General features: G+C 39.9%; 1 protein-coding gene across 1 annotated transcript in view; it reads right to left on the minus strand.

Annotated features, from left to right (window-relative positions):
* Positions 1-356: 356 nt before the first annotated feature.
* The window catches only part of LOC139723228 (uncharacterized), a 78,234-nt gene continuing 59,472 nt past the window's right edge, over positions 357-19,118 (minus strand). Inside the window, exon 14 of the mRNA XM_071634488.1 lies at positions 357-813. Within this exon, the coding sequence (XP_071490589.1) occupies positions 537-813 (277 nt within the window). The 3' untranslated portion in view covers positions 357-536. The remainder of the gene's footprint in view (positions 814-19,118) is intronic.

Consider the following 19,118-nt stretch of genomic DNA (forward strand, 5'->3'; position numbering starts at 1 on the left):
AATAGTGTTAAAAACAACTTGTGGAATGTTTGATTGGAATATAACATATAAATTATCTGGTATGAATCATAAGCAGAGGCTCATATAATGAATTTCTCTTTTCATCAAACCTAGAGCTTGTGTGTCCCTTTTGCCAACCTTCAAATTAGATTCCTTGCATGAGCTGGCATACTGCAGTGGTAGGTAAATTCAGACCTTTTCTCAGAATCATACAACTAGAAAACATCTTTACGTTGGCGGGCGAAATAATACCATAGCTTTCCAGTGAATTAATTTGGACCCCCGATCTGTTATTTTCCGTACAAAGGGGGAGAATATTCTCGAGTTACATTGGAGTTTATAGTTTTCATTTCCTTTTTAAAAACTCTAAAGGTGTATTACCATAAGATTTCATACACGATGTTAGGAGACACTATTCTTCAACTATGCCAAATTTTGTGACAGTTGCAAAAGGGAAATACAACCTTTAAAGTCAGCAGTAAGAGCAATTATGCTTGCAACCTCTCATTCCAGTTACTCCTGAATGCTGCAGGGCCCTACTTGCGCAGCACCGACATACCCCCCTTGATGAAGTTCCGCAGCCGCTGCGTCTTCGACGGGGATCCGTTCTCCTCCGGCGGTGCCGTGGTGATGGTGGCCGGTCGCTGGGGACGCACGGAGGCGGCAGTGGAGGCACTTCCCCTGTGGGACTGGGTTGGTAGCAGCATCAGCCCCGTCGACGCCGCAGCAGCGGCAGCATCCAGGCGACACACCCAGTACATCATGTGACGGGCATCATGGGCCTCAAACAGGTACTGACAACCACTGGGAAGTCTGGATGTGGGTGCATAGGTTGACAAAGCAGAACAAGAGAGAACACAGAGATAGAGTTAATGAGATGGAGAAAGAATAAGAGTGATACTGGCGACTTCCATTCTAATGAAGTCCTTGGGATGAGCAATTTTCTTTTGTTAAATCGAATTTCGTTATAACCAAAGGGAATTTTGCACCATGGACTTTGATGATAAGAATTTCGGGACCTGGATTTTTACTTTGTTGTAACGAAATAAAACCCATGGAATATACCATTCAAAGCAAGATGCTACATTTTACTTTCTTTACAATGCCTTTATCAGGTAAGTCATCGAATGAATCCATGTTAAGGGTACCCGTACCCCTAAAAAGAAGCAACAAAAACAGTTATTGCAACCAATTGACAAGTTGCCCTACATCGACACACATAAGCACTGATTATTCAGTGTTTTAGTAGTAGCCATGATAAAAAACATATATATCATGGGCAAAACAACACAAAAGTCTTTAAAATTAAAGGAAAAAAGAAATAGTCGCCCATAGAGAATAGATATGATGTTTCATATTTAACAACTAGAAATGTTGCTATGGCGACTGGTATGCCTCTGCCATAATGCATGGTTCTCCTAATACATGTAGGTCTATAGTACAATGTTTTGACAGTGTGTGATGACAGTTTCATACATATTTGGCAAGATATTGAAAAATGACAGGTTTGTCACAGATGTGTTGAATGTTTGCTTTCCTTGAACTAGGTTTGCTATTATTGTCTAAGAGTGCAGGTACATGTATTTGGGGATTTGAGAATTTCTTACTTGACTTTTTATAAGTTTATGCATTGAGTAATTTTCAAGGTATGGAAGAGTGTACAATTTCAGTGTTAAATAATAAAATTTTTGCATTTCAGTCTGGCCTTTAACTCTTGACCTATGACCCTCAAATTCCCAAGAGAATCACTGTCAAGTAGAACATGCATGAATATGTACTAAGTTTCATGATGATACCTTGAGTCACTTTTGAGATATGGAGGAAGAAGTGAAATTTAGCACTTTCACTTAAGCTTTGACCCTTTGACCTTTGACCTTTGGGCAAGAAACTTCCCAGAGAATCTCTATTGGGTAATATATGTAAATATTAAGAAATCCTGCAGGCATTGCATAAATATGAGGGAAAATAGTGAATTTTTGAGGAGTTGACCTTGACCTTTGATCCCTGACCTCCCAAATTCCCTAGATAATCACTGCTAGTCAGTACATCAATGCATATGTACCAAGTTTCATGAAGATGACTTGAACCATTTGCGAGATATGGAGGAAAAAAAAAGAAATTTGAACATTTTTACTTGACCTTTGACCTTTGACCTCATGACCCAAAAATCTCTGGAGAATATTTATTTGGTAGCAGATGTATACACTAAGTTTCAAGAAAATACCTTCGGCATTGCGTAGATATGGCAGAAGTAGTGCAATATTGAGCATTTGACCTTGACCTTTGACCTTGAGCATGGGCACCCAAAAGCTTATAGGCACAACTTCGCCCACCTGTACATATACATGCCAAGTTTCATGAGGATACATCAAACAATTTTTTAGTTACGCTGTCCACAAAAGCGATTACGGACGGAAGGACGGACGGATGGAGGACGGACAACCTCAAAACGTAATGTCTCCAGCAACACTTCATGGCGGAGGCATAAAAATGGTTATACTTATATCATTATGGCAAGGCATGTGTTGCAGCTCCTTGTTTTACTGCTAAAGTTGATAACTACCAATTAGCTATAAGGACATAATGTGCCTCAAGTAATTATGGATTCACTTTCATATAGATACAAAGCATCATATCTAATATGTAAGGCCATAACATTCGTAAAGGAGATAACTTTCTTCACCCCATTTCCTTTTTCCGCAAAGCTTGTTCTCAAAACCGGTTGTGCTGGCCATTTTCCAACGACTTGCTCATACAGACTATACATGTGCCCGATAACATCGAACGAAGGCTTTGTGCAGTCGGAAGTACAGAGTTTGGCATGTATGCCTTCTTCTTGCCAAAGAATTGTTTGAAGAATGAGACATGGAAAGATCTCAGATAGAACTCAGCTCTTTAATCCGATCCATAAGAGAGACATTCAGTCCCCTTTTTTTCCCTGCAAGCTTTAGAATACAGTCACCTGCTGTCACTGCTCAATTCAGTTTATTGTATCAAGAGGGATCTGACAATGGTATTTTCTCGGTTTCAACCTTGCATCTATTCATACACATCTCCCAAGAAAGGTTGGTTGGGATGTTTGGCTGAACGTCACTTTTTCTTCTCACTCTCTTTAACTCTCCTCTTCACAAACATGGGCCAAGTTTTGACTCCGTGCCAAACTGCTAACGCAACAATAGGCGAAACCAATCCTTGCATCCTTGCCAAGGGATGGGGAGTGCAAATTGCAGGTAGACAAAAAAGCCTCGGCCCTGTAGTTTTGTGCACTCGAGTGGAATGACTTGGAAAACTGCATTTCAGTTGACATGTTTAGATGTTAAAGGCACCTTGAAAGCAGAAATGGGAGGAGGCTGATCACATTGGCAAAGTAAATATCACACTTCTGTCAAGCTAATTCATTCTTTCCATTGTTAAAGTTTGGCTTAAATTAAAATGAGTGTGTCTGTTAAAGAAGGAGAATATGAAAAAGGTACATTCATCATACGTATAACATCTGTGCCACTCCCACATTCCCAAAATTTGCTTTTTTAAAGTGCACTCATTAGAGCATGTTTTTATCTTTCTATCAGGAATTCGCAAAGAAGAATGCATGTCTGTATGTTGCCATTATCGGTTTATACTGAAACAGGCATAATGGTTTTTGTGTGGGAGTTCCATTCACTGACTTTACATGCGACCTCAACATGAGCAACTTCATCAGCAGATTTCAGAGGTCTTATGGTTTTAAAGGGAAAACTCATCACTTGTGGGTTCATCTCTGCCTTGCATGTTGTGGCCAAAAAAAAAAAAAAAAAAAAATATATATATATATATACATGTATATACCTATATGATTTGCATTATTCTTAATTCTAATCAATCTGGCAATTTTGCTGTCAAAATCATGATAATGACTCATTTGATAATCAAGAGGAATGCCACTTATTTCTCAAGTCATAACTCAGTGAGGCAGTGTGGCCTAATGACATTAGTTCAAAAAGTGTGAGTCTTCTGATGATATTTGAAATCATTGGGATGAAAAATTAAAGATGCAACAACAAAAAACAAAAACCCACAAAAAAAAAAAACCCAAACAAATCAGCCTTCAGGGACAAATGAAATGTTAAGAATATTGGACTTATCCTCTCTGACATTGCCACTAATATGTGACTAGTCAATACTTCTATGCCTGAATTCTCCTTTCAAAATAGCTTTCAACATTCCAGAAAAAGGTTACACTCCTATTTGTAACTCATATGCAGGAAATGCACATTTTCATGACCTGTATGAAGGAAAAAAAAGAAATGATTCAACAAAATGTGGTAAGCATCTGTCAAGGTAACAGCGGTATATTTTCTCTGAGGATGTTTGAAAATATGTTTGAAGTCCTAAGAACAAATATCTTTGCAAGCACTAAACATAGGATAAATGTTTTGTATAGCCTGTTGTTGCTTTCCTCATTAAATCTTTGATCTTTGTTCTTTTCCTTCTAAAACCAACTTTTGGGCCAGAGGAACACTCGGAGCAAGCAGGTAGTGTAGGAAGAAGGCAAGGGAGCCTTAAAACCATGGACAATGAGCCTATATTTGCATCACACTTGCGTGTAGTCAATATTTATTCCACGGTGAGAGACAGCTGCGATTTAGTGACTGCTGCAAAATGCTACAAGACTCCCTCCCCATCCCATCCCATCCCATCCCCCATCCGGTCCTCCCTCATGTCTTCACCCTCTTCACTGACCTCCTTTTCCTCAACGTCACTTTCCACTGAAGCAAAGATTAGAGAAAACACCATCTAGACCAACATTCAATATTTCTTCAACAGTGAGCGAAGGCTACTATTCAGTGGTTAATGCTAATAATGCTGCAGCAGAAGCCCTCTCTCTGTTTATTTTCTGCTTCTTCCTCTTTCTCATTTTTTTTCCCTCTCACTGCTCTTTCGATCTCCTATTCTTTTGATTTAATTACACTTTGGGGTTGAATTCTTAATATCTTGTCTCGCTTTGATTGATTCGTCGATGGTTTCACCTGAACGAGTTGGCAATTCAGATTCATATCTGCATTTCTTTTATACAGCTTGGGGTTGAATCTTGTCTCATTGGTTTTTGTTTTTTTTTGTTTAAAGCATTTTAATTGAATGAGTTAGTGATTCAGACACATGACTGTCAAATTTAGAATCTATCAGGTGCTGCTATTGGTTCCCTAGTGGGAGCCACATTAAAGCATTAACTCTTTATGTGCCACGTTCGCACGCTCGACTCAGTCGAGGGCATGCCAAGTTCGCATATTCTGTTCAAACGCACAAACCCGCCAAAACCGATCAATAAATCGCCAAATGCCATGGTACAATGAACACATTTCTCGCAATTCCCTTCCTGTCAGATGTAGCAATGCATTCTATGTGGTGATTGCCTATCAAGCAGTGTTGCCTACTAGATTTGCGAGTAAATTCTAAGTTTCTGTCACTGTTTTGCATGCAAAAGTCATGCCTCTTCAATAATGTAGCTACAGGTCATTTCAAAGAAAATGATTTGTCTACAATTTACATCAAAGCAGAGCTTGGCATTTTTTCTACAACTTTGCTCATTACATGTCCAGGGTAACAAAAATCTACAAAAGTAACACAGATTCAAAAGACAATGTTTTCCCATGGCATGACTACGTTGCTGTCTCAGAATAATGTGGCATGCAGGGGGTTTACACCATGGCAAAAAAAAAGGTCAAAAAGAAGAGTCATTGCGGCACAAGTGCTCTCTTTCATTACACTGGCTCTGCTATATTCGCAAGACTCTTGGGAATGGCTGGTAGAAGCTGGATGTAAGAGAAGATGTTTTCTGAGAGAGATTAATTTTTTGTTCTCTCACTCAGCGTCGCCAAAACACCCAAGTGTTCGCTAGTAACACGCGGCGGGTCATGCAGAATCTAGTGCACATGGCAGATGACAACATTCCTACCACTGTTGCAATTTCATCTATACACATGCACATTTATGGCGATGCAAAAACATGCACATGAACTCCCAAGAGAGATTAATTACAGTGAGATTGAATTTACAGGAATAAGACCAACTTCATCAGCTAAAAAAAAAAACCCGGGCAACCCATGAGCAGATGTGCTCTCTCATGTGTCAGTAAAGAAATCGCAAGGAGATCATTGTATGAGTCAGTGAGCGTGGTGTCTTTTCCCAGGGACCACAACATTCACTGCCTCAGGGTGAAATCTAAGGGCTGCGTAGTAAATCTATCTTTCTAGCTACTCGTTTGTTTGTGATACTACAGATAATACCCAGGTAGGAAAGAAGTATCAAGTGACAATTCAATTTCAGCTGCTATTACTGTCTCTCTTTTTTTCCACTCTCTCTCCTTTTTTCTCAAATCAGATCATAATCGTTCTTATTTCTGGTTTTTGGAAGACATGAAACTACCCTGTCTATTTACAGCACAGTCTCCACTAGCTTGTAGAATATTCATATTCCCACCCCCCCCCCCCCCCCCCCCCCCCCCGGCAAACATCCATTCACTTTTAAAACCACAAGTTGTTGTTTTCTGTGTATTGTGATTCAACTATCCTTTTCTTTCGAAAGGGGATACCGATAAATGGTAGGTTCATTGGCCAATTCAATGACTTTCGTGTGACATTCTTGCAATGAGACACGGTCTCGGCACATACGTTCTGCAGGACACGGTTATTCGCTTTCTTGGAAAGGAGCTTGCTGTGGAAAGGAACACTGATGTTTGCATTCAATTTCCCTCTTTGGCAGAAACTAATATATCGTCGCAGGGGTGACAAGACCTTGTATCTGCAATTTTTGTGAAAATGACTTTTTTGGATTAATGGTCAAATAATGGGTTAAGTGTTGTCCTGTCCAAATCCCAACTGTCTAACTCCAAAAATGAAGCCACCACGGCATATCAAAGGAAAGGCTATCCCGTTCACCACAGTGCTTTGGCCGCCTTGTTTTTGGCTCTCCTGAACATTTGACATTTTGTAGATACGAGGTCTTGTCGCCCAAGCGACGATATATATATATACGACTCGCATATTTCCAGAAGTATGTGATATGCCTTGTATTTATTCCCACGCTAAACCAGTATAGATAGATATTCCAAATGAAATATTTGGTCTATCTGGTATATTTGCAGGTTCCTGACACAAGTTTTGGGCTATTAACTTAGATAAATAATGACTTCAGCTACCCAGAAAAGCAACAATATGCAGGTACAAGACTTGATAGCTGTCATATTAACCAAGAAACATAATGAGAATGTTTTCTTGTACAGATCTGCCCTAACTGGTACCAACCAGTTCCAGCCACACTTGTGGCAACAAGTGGATTTTAGATATACCTCTAGTCACTTTCTGGGTATGTTCTTCATACTGACACCCCCCCCCCCCCCCCCACTCCCAACCTGAAATACATCTATCAACTTCTAATTATCCTAGGTCATATATATTACCATACCAGTAGAAGTAAGCAACATACTTGTGCCATCTTTGTCATTTCTTTTGTTCTTTTGTAATGTCGTTAAAAGGAACATGCTAGTGTTCGACCGACAATGCGCTCTTTTTACAACATAAACAATCTCTGAAAGCACCAACCCCCTCATGTTCCAATAATGATTACTCCTCACAATGATCTTTGTAATGTATTGCACTTCCTGCATATATGCCAGGGGAACCAGGGGGTGTACACTGGATCCCCGGCGTACTATACCAGTTACAGGTTGTATTATCGATTATCACATGGGTTATGCTACATTTATGCCATGTTCCCGGCGGCCACGGCAGCCCGTTTGCCCGAAACTCAGATCGCCTGGATAGGAGATCCACTGTCCCTTTTTTGCCCCCACCATAATCTTAGTCTTATTCATTCCAGTCCTCACTCCAGTGAACATTTTAACTGTCAGGCACCGCTGTCATGGCATCTAGTCAGGCTAGAGTACTAGTACACATTTCTTGTTACGTCCAGCTACAGGGCACATGAGAGTTTTGTTACGCCTATTACAAGCTGTCAGGTTTTGCTTCATTCACCCCGTTTTGTTACAGCCTTCTAAGTTTCTCATTAGCACCGTGACTGGTGTGGCAAATTTTTGGACAGTGTAAAAATCTGACAAGGCATCCATGGCAATCACGGCATGTCACGTTTGCTCATCTCGCCCCGCTGTGTTAATGTCTCATGTCCATGTCCATTTTGTCCACAGTGGCCTGAAATGGGACTGCCACAGAGACTCCAACTCTCCCGTTCTCGACAGGAGATCTCCCGCCGAAAGCCCATTTTTGCAAAATCTCCCGTTCTCCCGCTTGAGATTTGATGTTTTCTCCCGCCCTGGCTCTGTGTCTCCCGGTGGAAAGGATTTCTTACTTATTGCTATCGTGTGTTGAAGAAATAAGCCTAAGAAAGCACCAGAGAACATCTAGAATCCTAGGAACTTCGCGCTTCGCACACATCAACTTGGAGTCTCCCGTTTGCTAGGGGTTTCGGACGGGAGAATCTCCAGATCAGAAGGTGATTGGGGTTGGAGTCTCTGCTGCCGTGGCCAGCGGGAACATGGTATAACCATAACATCACAACCAATTATGTAATGCTGCTGCTGCCAACGACATAACCACTGATGATGATGCTTGTAAATGTGGTGACAGGACTGCAAAAGATAGTATGAATGGTGTTCTGATCATTTTGATGATGATGAGTGGGAAGGGTTGGCGTACTGTTCATTATTCTTGAACAAGCTACTGCTACACAAAGCCGTTTTTCATTTGTTTATATACCTTGTCATTATTTTCCTTGTTTGTCTGTCAGCCTTTTTTGAGTTCCACATCTATCTGCCCTTTTTTCGGCTATCTGCCAGGTCTATCCTCTGTCTCATGCCATCCGCAATAGTGTAACGTCCTTTTGCTTCCCTGCCTCCGAGGAATAGCCCCACAAGTGTGGCAACCCACATTGTTCTCTGCAAATGTTAGCATTGTGCATTTGCTATACATATCTCATGGTAAAATATTTTTTTTAAAAAGAGGGAAAAAAAACAGCACTGAGGCTACCAAGCATGACCCAGATTGCCATGAACTTGGTAATGGCACACATGCGGGTTTCTGTCATGTGTGAAGCTAAAGAGGTTCATTCGCAGCTGTTCAAATGCTACGAGTTGCACTTTCCTTTATCAGACAGTAAAAACACAATGCTGTTTTTGCTAACCATTCAATCCAAAAATTGCTTCGTCCAAATAGGACAATGGTACTTTTTACCAACATGTTTCCCCCCCCCCCCCGATACTTTGCATACTTGAAGAGGTGAGAGTCTATACATTCTGAAGCCATTTGGCATTCCTTGTACTATGAAATTTGATTGGGCTCTCCATGATGTAAAAGGTAGTTTACACTGGAGAGGCCCATCCGTTTTTTTTTTTTTTTTTTTTTTTTTATGGGGGGGGGGGGGGGGGGGGGGGACAACTGCTACATGCATCTTCAATTTCTTGCCATTACAGTGATCATAAGTAATCAATCAATCTAGAAAAACATAGAATATATATATATATAAGAGAAATTTCAGACATACCTGCAAGCGACACACAGTTAATGGAAAGCTTTCATGACATACTGACACAGTATACTCGCAATAACTTGGCTTGTGCCAATATCCTTGCAGATCTTTGTCACATTAATTCCACTGGGCCCCACTAAATGTACACCACATTTATTGACATAGTAGAAAGCGAGCCAGCATTTACAAAATGATACTGTCTCAGGACATTGATTCAATCTAAACGCATGCATATGAAAAATGTTTTCTGAAATCACGCGGTGTGTGTTTCGACGTTCGAAATAAACCAAGAATCGACTAAAAGCACCCAACCTCAAATAGAAATTGGCAAATTGCAATTTATGCCACCCAAATGAAAATAAAATGAAATGTCAAGACAATTTCCGGAGTGAGATTGCCAATCTGTATGCAGATTAATGGATAAATGAAAAACAAACAAACACACAAACAAACAAACAAACACAGCAACAAATGCAATGGGGCAGACACATCAAGACAGGTGGACAACCCTTGTGCAGTTAACAACATGGGTTTGACAAAAGGGAAAACAAATTATTTATGCAGGTACAGAGTGCACAAATCAGGGAGAATGGCAAAATGCAGAAATGTAAATGTCACTACAATGTAACCTTTGTAGTAGTACTAAAATTTAAGGAAGGTGAAATCTATTCTCACTTCCACAGTTGGTATAGATGTTGCCTGTTCATTTCATCATCATCATTTTCGTGTTTCACTTAGTAAGATACTGTATGAGCTGAAATTTTCACGTACAGATATTTTTGCGTATTGCTACTTGGAGGACATTTTCGCGTGTTGTTAATTTCGCGGTTGCGAGGGTCTAACGGAACTTAGTTATTAGGCGTTCTTATTTTCACGTGTTGTTATTTTTGCGGTTCAAAGGCGATTCGCGAAATTCGCGAAAATAAAACCACCGCGAAAATTTCAGCTCGTACAGTAGTAAGTTCATTCTCATCAGATTGTTACCACTAAATGAGTTGTTGACTGATGCTCACTGGCAAAAGACATTTTCATGTTCTGGATACTGCCGTAGACAGTTTACCAAATTACTGAATTAAGAATATGTGACCGTGCATCAGAAAACCAACAGAAAAGTTGCACCCCTTTATTTACTGTGAGGACTAAAAAAGGGTTAAATGGGTCAACTGCATCAATTTTTAGTTTTCCATATTTTCTGAAAGAGCTATTCTTCTTCTACATTATTCATAAGTCTGGGATTATAAAATGAACGGGAAAGTGGGTTTTCAGCAGTTTTTCTACAATCCATTTTGGTAGAGTAGTGTGATCAGACATGCCTTTTTAGAGACCTCGGCTTTTCATTTCAAAAAAAAAAAAATCCTTTGCACACTCTGCACTTTCAACTCTAATAACTTTTGGAAGGATAATGCTACTGCCTTTAAAGTTGGCATTAATCACAGACAGAATGTGTTGATAGAGCATGCTCAATTTCAGCTTAATCTGGTAATCCCTTCATAGTTCTTGCTACGATGGTTTACATCCTGTTTTTTGTTCCATTCATCGCGCAGCTAGCACGGCTTGGTAAAGATTAGGTGCTTGAATCGACCCTGTACTTCAGAGCTTCTGTTTTCAGTTCACACTTTTCCAGAGTATGTGCTTTCCTTTCCATGATTTAGATAAGTTAGGGGAGTCCATTAGGATTGAGTCATACATCACTTTAAAACTAAGAGTCTGCTCTTTCAAAATCTGCCCTTAACTAAAATTCCATTCTGTTGGTTTTGTGGTGCAGAGTCACATATGTTCAGTTCACACGCACAAAAAAAAAAATGAACAGTTTAACGATCAGTAATTTCAATGTGGAATATATCTACAAAAAGTGAAGTTGGCTGAATTAAACCTATGCATCCCAAGAACCCCCCCCCCCAAAAAAAAAAAAGGAGATTAATAATGAGAGCAAGTTTTCAAAGGACCATTGACACAAGTAGAGTGGGTGCCAGTGCTCACATAGCTTACCTGAGCCTTTGGCATACATAGGATACTGTAAAGCAAGATATTTTTGTAGCATGAATTTTTTGCAGATTGCCACTAGCATTAAATGCATACAGTTTAGACAAGAACTTTTGCATGCATCTTAATTTTTCGAATCTTGGCTCTCACAAAATTCGCGAAATTAAAATGCATGTGAAGATTTCTCTTTTTTTATACAGTAATGCATGTAGTGCAAATATCAGTTCAGTCAAATTCCTTAAATAAAGGAAATGTAACTCTATATTCAAGCTGACTGTTTGTTTGTTTTGGGGTTTTTTTTTCATAGCAAGGACAGGAAAGAAACTGAAGGTTTAGACAAGAATAAAGACGCCTTGGAATTTCAAAGTTCAACATACTTTTGTGAAAGTTCACAACTACATCCAAATTAGACAAGGTGGTGTCATGATAAACTCAAAATGATCTCATAAAGTCTGTGCATAAAATATCAAATTACCTGACTTGATGATAATTAAAGCAACCATAAAACCCTTCCCGTTTCAAAAGTCATTACTGTCACATAATGACAAACCAAGATCAATTTGACTTAAAGAACATTATTTCCAAAAAGGAAACTCAGTGAACTTTGTGTCCAAATAAATGAGAGATTTTGGGGGCTATGACATTGTCACATCTACTGTATTCCCCCCCCCCCCCAAAAAAAAAGGACCCTCCGCAACGATAAACTTAAAAATAGTGAATCAATCTAAATGTAATGTCAGGACATGAAACTAGAGCTTATTACCCACATCTCACAAAAAACCCCATCCGATTTGCTTCAGTGGTAAAAGAAAATTGAGGATCTTTGTAGAGCATGTCAGGAACCCCTTCCCTCCAAGTTCTGTCCATTGTGTTTACACATGAATAATATGCAGAACAAGAGCATCAAAGTGCTAAACTTGGAAGAAATAGACCCATGACATGCTTCAAAATGATTCACATTTTTCTGTGACCACTTAACCAAACTGAATGGGGTTTTCTGCAAAATAAAGGTAAGATGTTACATTTTTAGACCCTGAAATAGCATTGAAACAGTTTAATCATATTAAAAGTTATCAATGAGGAAATCAGATTGTATTTTTTTGGGGGATATACTGTACATGGATGAAACTATGACCAATATAACTATTCCAGGAAGATGAGCAATAAACCTTACATTTCTATAAGTGATATGTCTCACACTTTTATATTTCATGTGCAATCATTATGGCTGCTTAATGATGCTCTTCTAATCATCATCTAGGCATCCTGATCATAGCATGGCTATATATCCAAGCTATTTCCTGCCGCTCAAAATTGAAGCACCCCATGCAACTTAAAGGGACACAGTCCTCACGAAATTTAAAAAAATATGTTGTTGTTGGTACCTCCAATGAACTACTTTCACCAAAAACAAACTTTAAAATCACCAAATAAGCTCGTACATTTTGGTTGAAAAAGTGTGACTCTGCATGGTGAATATGCTAATGAGCAAGTCTTGGCGGAGAGTCATACGTCGTCGATGCACAACTCTTCCCAGCCGTGTTCTGCTCGTTATCCGTACGCTCCCTAGTTTACCCGGATGCATGAAGACGTCGGTGGCTACTCCGACTCGTATTTGACATTGTTTCTACGTTGTGTGTGTGTGTGTGTGTGTGTTTGTGTGTGTGTGTGTATGTATTGTGTATTATATTCGCACGTGTGGACGGTACAACTAGATGATAGATCTACGGTAGATACGCGTACGCACCCCATACGCGGTTTGCCCTTCGCACTTTTCCAGTCTCAAGCGCAGCTGCAGCCCTACCTGTCGCCGCTCATGCATGTTCTATAGTACGTACAGAGTGTACATATTTGTAGATAGAAACGATTCTACACAGGCCTGCTAGTACACTACAGGGGCGACCGCATTCAGCGTCGTCTGGTCAGGCTATCTTACATCAGTAGTTTTGCTCGAATCGTGCAGAAAATTTCCCAGGAAAATCCTTTTTTCCGTCCCAGACCAACAAAAGTATCGTGAAAGGTGAGCTGTGTGGCTGGGAAATATCGGTACAACGATGCCGAACATAAGAAACTTAGGGCCTACAAAATCTCGAAATCGTGTTGTGACCTACCTGTGCGTGGACAATTTGTGAAGCGATGTTTTTACGTGGACCGGCAGGATGTGGCCCTCGGTTATAAACCGAGAAAACTCCTGAAACCAGATGCAATCCTGACCATTTGCTCACATGAGTTATAAAACAGAAATACCTCGAGCATCGACTTCGAAGAGAACCGAGGGAAAAAAGCGTAGAGAGGTAAGGAAAGTGGCTAGCTATGTTTAATTTACCGTGGGCCTGCAGCCGGGGTTGGACTGCGCATGCAGTACAGTGCCACTGAGCTAGCTGCTGCCAGTGCCGACTGGACATGCACGGCAAAGTGGAGCGAAATCATATCCCTACGACCCCCTGCGTTTACCCTTCCCGGCTCACGTCATATTTTTTTTTTCGAGGAAAGGCGATTATCTGACTACTTACAGAAATATTGAGATACAAACAATATTTTCTTTGAAGAATTCGACTCTCTCATGCACAGGTTATCTTCGGTTTGAATGCCAAAATCGACTGGACGGAGTCGATCGAGTGTACTGTGTATGTATACATTGGTATGGTAAGGATTTGCGCGCGAGAGTGGTTTCTACGCTAAGAAGTATGCAACACGGACGGAAGCTAGAAAACGACCGTGCCTATTTGATGTCAAGTTCATGGTATATTTGGTTTAAAAATACATATAAATTTATGTTTACAATATTAATTTTTCGTAAATTATATATATCTACGCTTGAAATATTTTGTTTGAAATTATAAAACCACAAACTTTCACATTATATGATGAAATTGCAACTAATCATTTGAACACTTAAATTGGTTTTAGAGGCACGGCTGTCAACTTGGTGAGTAGGGCATGCACTACGTAGCATCTTTTTGCCGGCTCTTTCACGATCGCTTGCAGGAATTATTTTTCAAAAATCGCGTACGGAGACAATTTTTGATGTCCAAGCGTATAAATTGGTGAAAGTTTATATTTTTTACTCTTCTTAATTATCAGTACAGTGAAAATCTCAGGACTGCTTCCCTTTAAAGGTGCATGGTCCCAGTGTTTTAGTCAAACGCGTACGCAGGCGCGCGGCGCAAGTTTCCTATAGAGACCTACGCTATCGACTCTTCTTTCGCGCTTACGCTGTGGCCAACTTCCCTGAGTCCGAAGAAGTCCGATTCACTGTAGTCAGTGGTCCGATCACAGTTCGGCTCATGATTCGGCTGAGGGGGATGACAGCTTCAGCAAACTTCTTTTGTGATGTCATAATAAGAAGCACATATGCACGCACCCTGGCATTACTACAGACTGCGCGATGCACAGAGAAGACAACGAAGGCAACATTACTTAGCAACACCTACGCACTTTACTCTTGATGACAGCTCAACTTCGGTAATCTTCGTATCAATGCTAACGGTGATCGGCAGTATCATCAACAGCGCCCTCTACACTACCAGGACTATGCACCTTTAAGTTGTAATCAAGGGAATGGAGAAAATCCTTTGGTTTATGTGAATTTTGACTTTAACAATTGAATAGACAATTGTTTATATCCATCAGGGACTAAATTTTTCGACTTAGCCACGCTTTTGACAAGTGTGAGCTCGACTTGGGTGATATGGAGTGTATAGATACACACATAATCGATGTCCAATGAAGACTTATTTCTACAATGGGGGTTTCAAGCTTTCCTCTCATGGAGAACAACAGAGCAGCACCCTCATAATCGGTTCCCAAATTACACGGTGGAAAATGAAGAAAACGTGTTTAAAAAAAGACACAGCAGGATAGTGAGTTCATGGCAATGAGCTTTGCAAACAAATGGCAGCATAGATGGGCCTCTCTTGTCAAGTGCATGGATCATTTAATGCTAAAATCATTTCATCTATTCATCCATGACAGACAGAGAATGGGACAGGTATCTTTTTACGTCTGTAAAAGGTGGAGGGGGGGGGGGTGGTAGGTTGCCAGCACAATGATTGTGTGTTTGCCCAGACTAAAGATAGAATCTCTCCATAATCTCTCTTGCACGATAGGTCTACTTCATCGTGTTTAAAAAAAAAAATGATACAAAAAAACCTGATTTATCAAAAAAATGTATGAATTTTCCATGTCTTTTTTTAAAATCATGTGACAGAGTGTTGAATTCCCATAAGCTTCAAGCAGTGTCAGACAATGCTTCTTTGAAGCAGCACTGCAATCAGTGATGTTTTACCTCACAAAGAATTCAAGTATTCACAAGCAACATCCTGATCATCACTGAGATGGCTTTCCTAAAGGGATGGTGTAGTTTTGGTTGAGATGGAGCTTCAGGTTTCCATTTTTTTTTTTTGTGAGATAATGAAAAAAAAAAACTCTTATGAAATATGAAAGAGCATATAATCCTAAGAGGAATTCAAAGTTTATTTGATGAAAATTGGGTTTGAAATGGCTGAGATATCTGAAAACAAAGATGTCCTAATAAAAGGTTGACCCACCTTTTATTAGGAACACTTTGTTTTACTTTGTTTTGGATATCTCAGCCATTTCAAAACCAATTTTCATCAAAATAGAAATTGAATTCCTCTTAGAATTGTAACTATACCATCCCTTAAACCCACTGAAGACTATTCCCAGCACACTTGGGCAGGTGTCTATGGAAAACATGCATCACAGCAAGATCAGCTTATCCTCAATGGGTTAAAGGGAAATTTACCCCAAATATATTTGTGGATTCAGTGTATGCAAAAATATTAGTAGAACACATCACTGAGGTTGAAGAAAGATTAGACTTTCCATTCAGAAGTCAGGAATTTTTACAGTTTTGGTTAAAACCATATGTTACTGGGAAGAAGACTGCAGAAATATGTGACGTCACACTAGGGGAACAATGTCAAGAAAATATACACTGGGAATTCCACATTTTTTTTTTTCTAGCAAAACAGCTCATGAATCACCTCCTGCACAAGGCAGGTGGAATATTACCTTTTCCATACTGGTATGCAGGTAACAAGTCAAAGAAATGTGTACTTTTCTTTTTTTTAATGAAATTGTATGTTTCCACCTGTGTTTATTGGTATAAAGAGTGATTTTTCTCTTGTTTTGTAAATCTTAATACTTAATGTTTATCATGTTCTCGAAAACATATTTTGCAAATTACATGAGGCTAGTCAACTAGAGCAGTCTTACATTTTAGTTTGTATGATTTTGGTTGCGTATTCGAAAAGTGAACAGTTCAACCTCTAAAAAATGATTTAGAAGGTGACATTATTTTCATTTCCTTTATGGTATGTAAGTATGTATGTGTACGCTCCTTACATATTAGTGTATCAAGAGCTGGATCTTTTGTTGACAGGCAATGAAGTTTGTGACTCTGCTGTGGCATGAACTTTTTTTTTTTTTTTTGGGGGGGGGGAGACTGATTTTTATGTCTGCACACTTGACTACTCCAGACACATTTGGAAATGCATTCAGGAGACTTGTTTCATAAAAGTGATTCTAAACAAGTTCTTTTATATCAAAGTGCACAAACCCTCAAAGTGACTTTCTACTGAGAGTCACCTTCGGTCAGCCACATTGCTTGACTGTTTGATGTCACCACATTCTATGGTAACTATAGCTGGTTCACATGTGAACTTCTAGGGCTTTATAGGGGTGCAAATTACGGTGTCTGTAAGTGTCATAGCTACCTGCTGTGGGGGGAGGGGTGGTGTTCAGCTACATGCAAGTAGGTGCAATGTTTGAATGTTCCCCTTCATTGCCTGCGCATAACACTGACAGCGCTCTTCTTGATCAAGATGCATGGACATTTATCTCTGCTGATAATACAAGGTGGTTACTAGATGTCCTTAAAAGAGTAATCCGAAGAAGCACATGGTAGGGTTTCAGACAACAGGACAAGGGCAATAAAGACCAGCAAGGCCAACAAAACATGGAAAATGCCTATTCAGCTCTGCCACTCTACTTCCTCCACAAAGGAAATGTCCCCCACCTTTTCTTTGATACTTATGTCGGCCATGGTCCATTAATGCCACTTGTTTTTCTGGGCAAACAAAGCAGGGAGGAGGGAAGTCCCTGCCTCCATGGGTTATGGAGGCCATAAATGCTGGGTTAATGTTCCATCACTGGGCTGCACGGCCAGTGGGGTTTCTCCGGAAGAGACACGCTCCACTGCCGAGATAGGAAAGCCGTTCGGAAAAATGGGCGGCTCTGCCGTGACTCAATACCCCAAATTCAAAGCTAACTTCAGAGTTCAAACTCTGTCACCCTGTTTCAACCTGTTCCCCAAACAATTTTGAAAACTAATTATTTTAGAATGATCTTCCACTTGGTATAACAGCTTTAACTTGGTAGAGACGATCCAGTCCAGTCTGTTTTTGAACCACGTAAGGGAGGCATATCATTATTCTAAAGCAGTGAGCTATTGCAGTCCCAACATGAATTTCAAGCAGAAGAAGAAGAAGAAGAACTTTTTGTCAACACAGGAGATGATTTTCCGGGTTAAGCTACAGGACACAGTGGTGCTGTCTTACTGTATGCAGTGCACGCATACATTGCACTTGCAAATTTGACACAGATATGCCACAATGGAATATAATTTGCATTCACCATTGATCCTAGCTAGGTAGGGGTTTAAATGGAAACAGTGAAGGCAGATTCTTACACAGACTTGTCGGTAATATATCATAACAGACTAGTGACCTATTTCACATAATGGTTCATGTACAGCCTATTTAAACACAAAGAGTTATCAGTTTCTGGCATCGTGATGCAAAAATTGATTGTATTTGCCACTGTTCACAAATGGTCAAAAAAAAAAAAGAAGCAGAAAAACCCACCTCATTCGGACACAAGCAAATCACTTTAAATCTCTGAACAATGACTGGAGCGTAAACCTGGGAACTGTGGTGTGCAGACCTAGGGTGGCAAGTTGCACCATGGGACGTAAAAACATGACTTGGTTTAAATTGCATATCGATTTTATTTGCCACTATTCATAAATGGCTGGGTGGGGGGTGGGGGGGGGGGAATGATTTAGATGCAAGCAAATCACTTTATATCTCTGAATAATGACTGGAACAGGACCCTGGGCATTGTAGTGTGCAGACCTAGTGTGGTGCCTTGCATCATTGGATTAAAAAGGTTTTCACGACTTTTTTTACATGTCTTTCACACACACTGTGTGAGGAAAATTAGTGCAAGGGTTTCAACAAAAACAACAAAAGAATCAAGATGAACTGACTTTTGCATCACAGTGTTGATTGCAAGAGCTATTTTTTTTTTCCATCACCGTGCAGCTTTTGTACATTGCAAATATCAGGTTTGAAATCTGTTAATTTTTGGTATGTGTGAATGGGACCTACAGTGGCTTAAATGTTAGGCTAGAATGTGATATAACAAGGGTACAGGTAACATCACATATTCATCATTATCTATGAATTAAATCAATTCCTTTTAAAACTATGCTGGAATGATTTGATGAAAATGCAATGTACATACAACAGCTCAATGTCGCATACATTGATACTGGTAATGCTAAGTGCTCTGGGCGATGCTAAAGGGAAATT

Source organism: Diadema antillarum, unplaced genomic scaffold (assembly GCF_040938485.1).
Source record: "Diadema antillarum isolate AM-2024a unplaced genomic scaffold, OU_Dant_1.0 scf00000183, whole genome shotgun sequence".
In the NCBI taxonomy this organism is placed as follows: Eukaryota; Metazoa; Echinodermata; class Echinoidea; order Diadematoida; family Diadematidae; genus Diadema; species Diadema antillarum.